Below are 9,815 nucleotides of genomic sequence, written 5' to 3'. Positions count from 1 at the left end.
GATACTGCAGTTGTGATAATATTTGCAGTTTTATCGATTGGAGTGATCATTTTTCCGTCATAATTTTCATTTTAAGTGGAAAAAATTAGTACTATGAGAATGATGTGATTTCTGCTGGGGTCTAAGCCAAACCATCATGTTTTTTACGTCTGGACAATATGACTTGTTGGCCAGGGCGTCTCTGTAGCTCCACGATACTTCATTGACAATGCTGTACTGTCACTCGTCTCCTCTGTAAGCATTACAGGTCTTCGTTCTGCATTTCCAGAAGTGACTGTTATAACTTTATTTGTATTTATATGTTCACGTTTCCAGAATATTGATTTCATTTTATGAATATTTGCACACTGATTATAAATCAGACCCAACTATTTTTTTATGTACATTCAGACCTGTCCTTTAGTCTTGCCTCTCCCTAATTCTTTGCTTTCTTTTTTATTATTCCTTTATTTCCTCCTCCTATCCTCCTCCTTGCCTTATTCTATCAAGGCTATCAAGGTTTTTTTTTTAATACATTTTCAGTAACTACAGTTAAAACAAAAATAGTTTGTACATGTGAACATCATTTTGCAGGTCTACCACAGTTGGGTAAAGGTGTGTGTTATGGTGCTCGGCACACTAATGGTCAAAAGGGAGCTGTTTTGCATTTGCCCATCCTTTTAATTCAGATTTGTTGACTCTGTAGGAGAAGACCACAGTATTTAGTGTCTAGTGTTTGGATTCTCTCGAGGGGATTGTACATTTATGCCCTTATTGCTTGTCTCCTGTGGTTTGTTAAAGAATAACTTTTCTAATAAAAGTGTAAATTAAACCACTCCAACATTTTTGCCCTGAGTTTAAACACGTTGCTTCAGAAAATACAATACAGACAGAGAGATCGCCTAGTCAGTCTTGTTTTAATTTTGCAGTGTAGTCAGTGTGTGCACATTTGTGTTCATGCTTTGTGTGTTTATGTGTGTTTGTATGCCAGCCACATATGTGCATATGCAATTTGTGTGAGAGACGGCATGTATGGAATCCACCAAGGGTTGAGAGCAGCTGCGCAGGAAAGAGAAAGACGAGTGTCACAACAGCAGCTCCTCTTAGTCACTAGGACAGAGTCGAAGGGACAGAGACTGCGCCATCTTTTAGAAAAGAAAGGCGTAACATGAAAGAGACAAATCAGAACTTAGCGGTTACAACAATGACCTCAACATTTTCTATATTCTTCAGGAAAATTTTCTCTACAGTGTATATTCTTACCCGTAAGTATTGCACAACAGGTAAGTCGGGAACTATTCTTCATAACCAGCTACAGGGTTGTGCTTACGTGTGCGGGATAGCTGCAGGGGGAGGGGGAGGTATCGTACTATATCTGTACTGGGACGCTCTCCAGGGTAAGTGGCTTAGACTGTACAGTATCTGTGTGTGTGTGTGTGCGTGTGTGTGTGTGTGTGTGTGTGTGTGTTTGTGTGGAGGCGGGGTGGTGGTGTTGGTGGTAAATAAGACACAGAAGCAGATGGTTATATTTATACCCACACAGACAAACAGACAGGCTGCAGGATCCACAGACATGGTGTTTCAAAGAACCAGGTAGAAGCCTCCTGGGCTCCAGTTAACAACAAGGCACAGCAGGGTAGCTGAGATCAGACAGAACCTGAAACCTCTGTCACAGGTCTGAGAAAATTATACAGTGCAAGAGCTGCTACACCTCTGTGAACAACTGCAGACGGTAGTGAGCTACAAGATCCAGACTGTGTAGAAACCAGATTATTTGGACCAGAAGAGTCCAAATTAGCTCGAACCCCTGGAGCTGTTGGAAAGGCGCAAAGGAGAGTCGACATGCCTGCCTCAGGAGGGACGGAGTGAGTACAACGGCTGTGCATGCCTGTGTGTGTGTATGTACGTGTGTTTGTGTGTGTGAGAGAGAGTATATGCGTGCATGCTTCCTCATGCATATGCCAACATGTACATTTTGTAGATGGCTGGAGATGGAACATGGTATCTTAATTTTAGTATTTTTAATAAATTGTGCAAATTGTATCTTGATTTGATGATAATGTCAAGTTACAATCACACCTAATTTTTTTCAGTCACACCAAATTGTAGGTAATGTAAACTAACTGTTTAAAATATATTTGTCCCAGTGACAAATTCTGATCGTTGCTATGTGCAGAGCAAAACAAGGTCTAAATACAGACCGGGGTCACATGAGGAAATCAGATCTAGATGTGGATAAACTTGAGTGTCATATTGTGGCTCTTGTTTGTAAGTCCAAAGGGAGAAGATTTCTCGACTGCTATCCTGAAGCAGAAACACAGGCCCAACAGACTTATTGTGGATGAAGCTCTAAATGAAGACAACAGCATTGTCAGCTTATCCCAGGTGTGTGTTTGTGTGCGAGATGTACTCCTCTCATGTTTGAATTTGTCCTAAAATGAGTGTGTTCATGTCTCTGTGTGTGTCCCTACCAGAATAAGACGGAGGAGCTGCAACTCTTCCGGGGGGACACAGTGGTGTTGCGGGGGCGGAAGCGTCGCCAAACAGTGTGCATCGTTCTGACTGATGACAGCTGTGCAGATGAGCGGATCCGCATGAACCGTGTGATACGCAACAACTTGCGTGTCCGGCTTGGTGATATCATCAGGTTGAGCTCATCATGTAAAATAATCAAGAATAATCAGTTGATAGCTGCTGGTGTGTCTATCCACAACTGTAGAACCTTAAACCAAGTATTAAATATGTGTCCCTATGTGTTTTACATGTGTGATACTGCAGTATCCATGCCTGTCCTGATGTGAAGTATGGGAAGCGGATCCATGTCCTCCCTATAGATGACACCATTGTGGGTCTGACAGGGAACCTCTTCGAGGTCTTCCTCAAACCGTACTTCCTGGAGGCTTACCGACCTGTACACAAAGGTACTCCAACAGCTCAGCCACAGAAATGCTTCATCATTCCATAATAAAGCAGCTTTATTCAGAGTATGCTCCAGTAAGGCCTAATGATTATCAGATAAGACAAAGAAAACCAACCTTTGCTCATTTTATCACTGGAAAAATGCCACTATTTTTGGTTTAATGGCATGCAGAAAAGCTCCATCACTAATGCAGTTGTATCCTGAACATGACTGGATGTCTAAGCCTCCTGTATTAGTGGCTTGTCATCTGTGTTGCCAGGTGACATCTTCCTGGTGCGAGGGGGCATGCGAGCGGTGGAATTCAAGGTGGTGGAAACTGACCCTACCCCTCACTGCATTGTTGCCCCAGACACCATCATCCACTGTGAAGGAGAGCCAATCAAAAGAGAGGTCAGTGAGTGACAGATGGATGTGTTGTGAGAGAACAGATTCATTAGGTCATTTGTGCACCAGGCAGGTTAGTCAACAAGGGGCCAGGTAGTTCAAAGCAATCTGTAGTTCAAAGCAATCTTTAGTGGGACTCCTATGCTGGGAATCATCAGTCCCAAGCAGTTTAGACAACTTTATGAGGAACATATTGTCAGTTTCAATGCACTCAGTGGCCACTTTTTGGGCAAATCAAGCTAGTAGTGGGTAGGGCCTCCCTTTGCCTGAAGAACACCTTGAATTCTCTGTGGCCTGGATGAAACAAAATGCTGGAAAGGTTCCAGAGTGATCTCAGTCAAAACTGACTTGATACAGTTTCTGTTGATTTCAGCAGTGTTATTCATACTGTGAACATCCTCTTATATCTCATCCCAAAGATGCTCTGTTGGGTTGAGATCTAGGTACTATGGAGGCTATTGAAGTAAACCAAAGTCACTGTCATGTTCCTGGAACCTGATTTGTCCCGAGGTGCTGGTGCATTATCTTTTCTGAAGAAATCCTTTTGAGACAGAGTACAAAGAGGGCATGAAGGGATGCTCTCTTGGTCAGCAATAAGTCTTAGGTAGGCTAATCAGCATTCAAACAATGCCCATTTGGTAATGTGAGCCTAATATGTGCCAAGAAAAAATCACCACACCATGACACCACCACCAGCAGACACAAGACACAAGAAAGAATGGGTCCACGTATTAATGCAAATTCTCACTGTGCCATGAGCATGTTGCAAAAGAAACTGGAATTAGAAACAATTAATATTCTTCCTCTTCACTCATCCTGTTTTGGCTATCATGAGGTGGAACCCATCCACTGTTTGCATATTTTTAGCCACACATTTTTTGCTGGTTTGTCCTGAGATAGGATGAAGAGGAGAGTCTTAATGACATCGGCTATGATGACATCGGAGGTTGTCGAAAGCAGCTGGCCCAGATCAAAGAGATGGTGGAGCTGCCTCTCAGACACCCTGCCCTCTTCAAGGCTATCGGAGTTAAGGTGACTCACAGATCCGTCCATCTGCCAGTCTTGTGTCCATCCATTCTCACATAACAATCGTTCAATTAATGTGCCGTCACCAATCTGGTCTCTCCCCATCCCTCTCTCTCCTGTCCCTCAGCCTCCAAGGGGAATCCTGCTATATGGCCCCCCAGGCACTGGAAAAACCCTTGTGGCCCGGGCTGTGGCCAACGAAACTGGTGCCTTCTTCTTCCTTATCAATGGTGAGGCCCTCTGGTTTGTACACAATAGCATATTCGTGAAACTAGTTGAGGCCTGCTCTGATGGAATGAGTGAAACTGAAGACATCTAAAGACAATCTGTAGACTTAAGTCCATAGATGAGAGTGAAATTTTCATTTTCTAATTGCTTTTCATATTGAACTGTACAGTGTAAATGTTTTTTCTCATGTTGTGCACTTCTCCCCGCCAAGGTCCCGAGATCATGAGTAAGCTGGCAGGAGAGTCAGAGAGCAACCTGAGGAAAGCTTTTGAAGAAGCAGAGAAAAACGCCCCAGCCATCATCTTTATTGATGAGCTGGACGCCATTGCACCCAAGAGAGAGAAGGTAAAGGACAGAGAACAAGTTGCAGAGAAAAGGGAGAATTTGCCCGTTGGTGCTGTATTGTTTTGAACACACTATATGATAACTGTGTCACATTTATAGTATTAAGTGTGTGAACAGTCTAATCTTGTCAGATGAGGGTAGACTTGTGTGCGGAGACTGAACTGCCTCTCAGGAATATGAAGTGAGATCTGGCTGATGACTCCCTCCTTTTATACTTGTGTATTTCCTGTGTATGCTGTCAAATGAATGTGTGTGACTGTGTGTGTATGTGTTTGTGTGTACAGACACACGGTGAGGTGGAGAGGCGGATAGTTTCCCAGCTCCTGACTCTGATGGATGGCCTCAAGCAAAGAGCTCATGTTGTTGTCATGGGAGCCACAAACCGACCCAACAGCGTGGATCCTGCTCTAAGACGCTTTGGTTAGGGCAGCCGAACACTCATGTACCAAGTCACACACGCATGCACGCACATACAAGCACACACACAAACATGGTGACTGCATGTGTAGTGTCGTTATCCAGGCAGGTTCGACCGTGAGATAGACATTGGAATCCCAGATTCAACTGGCAGACTGGAAGTCCTGCAGATCCACACGAAAAACATGAAACTGGCCGAAGATGTGGACCTGGAGAGGGTGAGGCAGCGGAGGAGAGGAGGAGCCAAGCCAAACACAATGTTTAACTTCTGTGGTAATCTTTTAAATCAGGGACTCTCAAGGTCTTTATGTTATAGATCCTCTAGACTGGCACACAGTAAGCCACAGATCCCCGTTACATGAGAATTTGTCATATGCACAATCCTGACATGCATGTGTGCTGTGTGTACACTCATTTCAATATTTATGTTTCTCCATGTATCCCAGATCGCGGCAGAGACCCACGGCCATGTGGGGGCCGACCTAGCTGCCCTGTGCTCAGAAGCTGCTCTGCAAGCCATCCGCAAGAAGATGACTCTCATAGACTTAGAGGACGACTCCATCGATGCTGACCTGCTCAACTCATTGGCTGTCACCATGGATGACTTCAAAGTAAATGCATGCACACACACATGCACACACACATACACAAGTTCTTGGTTATTGGGACTGAGCGTTAAGTAAAATACATGGTGCAAAAAGTCCCTAAAATGACAGCTGTGTGTCCTGTTGCACTCATTGGACTACAGCCTATACACATTAGAAATAAAGATAGGAGGCAAATTAAAGGAAAAAACAACATCTAGGGTCTTATTAGAGTGTGGTACCACCACAAGTTGCCAGTGCAGCTTCAGTGCTACTTGGCATAGACTCTCAAAGTTTCTGGAAATCTATTGGAGGTATGGAGCACCATTCTCCCAAAAGATATTCCTTTATTTGATGTTTTGATGATGGTGGTGGAGAGCACTGCCTAACACATCAATCCAAAATCTCCGACAGGTTTTCGCCTGGGACGAGATGTGGTGACTGTGAAGGTCATAGCATCGTGATTTTCATCATTTCCATTCTCATCAAACCATTCAGTGAAGCTTTGTTACACTTCCTTTGTGTCTCCACTCATTCAATCTGATTTTTCCTTCAATTTGTCACCTGTCTGTATTTTTAAAAAAAATAATGAATGAAGGAGGATGCATTTCCTTTCCTTTTCTCTCCCTTATCACTCCCTCAGTGGGCACTAGGACAGAGTAACCCCTCAGCTCTGAGAGAGACCACAGCAGAGGTACCTCAGGTCAGCTGGGACGACATCGGAGGACTGTCGGAGGTCAAGAGAGAGCTGCAGGAGCTTGTGCAGGTGGAAGAAGCGCCGACAAACATGCATACCAGCATGGCAGCACATAAGCCACTTCCTCTTCACATGACCACAAACTCAAGACTCATTGACAATCCGTGAATCTTTGTCTTGCTCTCCCCAGTACCCAGTCGAGTATCCAGATAAGTTCCTGAAGTTTGGGATGACCCCGTCCCGGGGAGTGTTGTTCTATGGCCCCCCAGGTTGTGGGAAGACCCTGCTGGCTAAGGCCATTGCCAACGAGTGCCAAGCAAACTTTGTTTCCATTAAAGGACCTGAAATGCTCACCATGTGGTTTGGAGAGTCAGAGGCCAATGTCAGAGATGTGTTTGATAAGGTTAGCATGGAGGAATTAAACAAAGGATTGTAATAGACAGGCTCTGAGAGTTGTGGGCAAAAGTTAGGTGGTAAAGTGGATTTATCTTCTCATCTGCTGCTCATGGTATGTTTTCCACCTGACCTCTTGTCCTCCTCCTCAGGCCAGGCAGGCGGCCCCCTGCATCTTGTTCTTTGACGAGCTAGACTCCATTGCCAAATCCAGAGGGGGCGGGGCTGGAGACGCAGGAGGGGCGGCCGACAGAGTCATCAACCAGATACTCACAGAGATGGATGGCATGACCAACAAGAAGAATGTTTTTATCATAGGTGCCACAAACAGGTGTGCACGGGGGAATGTTAAAGGGACACAACACATTTTGGGGAAGTGAAACTGTTGTCTTTCCGATTCAGATGAAATAATAGACACAAGTTTCCAGTGCAGCCAGTGCACGGTCCTCTTCATCTCACTTTTCCTCTGCCATCTTGTCCAAACAGACCAGACATCATAGACCCTGCCATCCTGCGTCCGGGCCGTTTGGACCAGCTCATCTACATCCCCCTCCCGGACAAGCCCTCACGCACGGCAATCCTAAATGCCAACCTGCGCAAGTCTCCTGTTGCACGCGTCAGTGATACATACACACAAAAAGACATGCACATGCAGATAAAGACCAATTTCTCTGTGTCCCTCCATCCCTCTTTCCTGCATTTAATAGTAAGAACAGAAGATGTAAAGTTGTTCTGTCCGTGTCCATAAGCAGATTCAACTCCTCAGAGGCTGAAATAAGCAGTGTGTGCTTAATATCCAACAGTCCTTAAAAGAGACATTGTGTTCATTAACTCCCAGCCTTTGTAACAGAAACACACACACCGTCCTGCAGCACCACTTTCCACAGCAACACATCACACTGCCCTCTTTCCTCTCCTCCTCTCTTTGACTCCCTGCAGGATGTGGATCTGGAGTACCTGTCTGGCATAACGGAGGGATTCTCTGGAGCCGACCTGACAGAGATCTGCCAGCGCGCCTGCAAGCTCGCCATCCGTGAGGCCATCGAGGCAGAGATCAAGGCTGAGCGCCAGAGGCAGAGCAGACCGGGCATACCCATGGTCAGACAGCCGGCTCCCTCTGCTGCTACTGATACTACACTGCATCCCTGTGTATATATGCCATACAGTATAAAAAATGGGACGCCGTTTTGGGCTCCCTCTGTCTGTCTCTCTCTCCCTGAGACACACACACACACACAAACACACACATACATTCCACTCCTTGAACCGGTACCAGGCTGTGTGTGCTTGGTACAGAAAAAGACTGTGGAAGATAAAACAGTTCCCTAAAGGGCGGCTGGGTGTTCTGTAACTTTCAGCCTTTGGACAGGGAACACACACACACACACACACACACACACATCCATATGTTTCCACAATGAGTTCACATCATTTTGGTCTCGGTCCACAGGATGAAGACTATGATCCAGTCCCAGAGATCAGGAGGGATCACTTTGAAGAGGCCATGCGATTTGCTCGCCGCTCCGTGAGCGATAATGACATCCGCAAGTATGAGATGTTTGCTCAGACTCTGCAGCAGAGCCGAGGTTTCGGAAACTTTAGGTATGTACACAAACACATTTATAGAAGTAACTCACCGCTGAAAATGTAGTCAGTCTCATCTAGTTTCTCTCTCTATTTAGGTTTCCTTCTGGTTCCCAGTCTGGAGGTCAGGGGTCAGGTCCTGGAGCGGGCGGATCAAACCTCTACAGAGATGAAGGCGAGGATGATCTCTATCAGTGACAAAAACTTACAGTCAAGATCCCCGTTGCCCAGCTGCGTCCGCCCTGCTTGAACAAATGGAAACAGATAGTGTGTAGAAAAACACAGGAGGCAAAGGAACAGTGAAAGAGAAAACATTTATGGCTATTCTGCTCTAGTCATATTTAAAATTTTGGAGTAAAAAAAAAAGCATTAAATATGTAACACAGTTGCACTAAGTTCTATATTTCTATCCTGCAAAGCTGAACTGTAAGCTGCATAGCTTGTTGTATTAAACTTGTATAAGTGTGTATGTGTGTGTGTGTGTGTGTGTGTGTGTGTGTGTGTGTGTGTGTGTGTGTGTGTGTAATAAAAATATGATGAGAGGTTTGTATGACATCCGTTACAATAATAACTGTTATGTGGCTCATCATGTAATGGCAAATGCTATTTTTTGTATGAATAAAGGATGTGTGTGCCTCCATAAAAACCCAAGTATGCATTCAATATGAAAAGCACTGTGTATCCTGCATTGGTAGGCCACTCAAGAGCCTCCTCAAAACACTAAATCCACGAGCATAAATCAGAGCATAAGCTATTACAAGAGGCTCCACAGCAGCACGGAACATGATTTTTTTTTTTTTTTTTTTTTTTTTATGCATTTATTTATTTATTTATTTTACGGCAAAGAAAGCTATAAAACATTTTTCCACAGTACAAAGAGTACAGTGGCACTTAGCTATGTACCATTAGCTGACAGAGAAAGTAAAAGTAAGAACAATAATAAAGAACATCAAATAACCAAAAAAGAAAAAAAAATACATAAATACACACTTTTTGACTCTTTTTTATTTTTTTTTTTAAATTAATAATTTTATTGAGAGCTTTTTACATTTCATTTGCCATTCTGACTTACCATGTCAATTTTCCATGGCATGACTCTCGTTTTTCTTGTATATATATACACATATATATCACAGCAATCTGTATGTGACAATATGTTCAAAACAGAAGAATAACTTTCACAATCAAACAAACAATATAGCAGAAATTTAAAAAAAAAAGAAAAGAGAAAAAAAAAACTGACTCTTTTTTAAAACTT

The 9,815-nt window shown here is 43.9% G+C and overlaps 1 protein-coding gene across 1 annotated transcript; it reads left to right on the top strand.

Annotated features, from left to right (window-relative positions):
• Positions 1–1,492: 1,492 nt before the first annotated feature.
• LOC115360079 (transitional endoplasmic reticulum ATPase) lies at positions 1,493–9,021 on the top strand. The gene is made up of 18 exons (XM_030053136.1): positions 1,493–1,844; positions 2,253–2,364; positions 2,454–2,626; positions 2,758–2,900; positions 3,159–3,289; positions 4,184–4,315; positions 4,437–4,539; positions 4,749–4,882; positions 5,167–5,302; positions 5,405–5,517; positions 5,746–5,910; positions 6,527–6,649; positions 6,771–6,983; positions 7,126–7,304; positions 7,460–7,589; positions 7,913–8,071; positions 8,424–8,575; positions 8,656–9,021. Exons 1-18 carry the CDS (start codon positions 1,822–1,824, stop codon positions 8,753–8,755), a joined length of 2,421 nt encoding a protein of 806 aa, XP_029908996.1. The 5' UTR covers positions 1,493–1,821; the 3' UTR covers positions 8,756–9,021.
• The last annotated feature ends 794 nt before the right edge of the window (positions 9,022–9,815 follow it).

Source organism: Myripristis murdjan, chromosome 1 (genome assembly GCF_902150065.1).
Source record: "Myripristis murdjan chromosome 1, fMyrMur1.1, whole genome shotgun sequence".
In the NCBI taxonomy this organism is placed as follows: Eukaryota; Metazoa; Chordata; class Actinopteri; order Holocentriformes; family Holocentridae; genus Myripristis; species Myripristis murdjan.
Note: the sequence above shows the minus strand (reverse complement) of the source record. Positions and strands in the feature narration are given on the sequence as shown.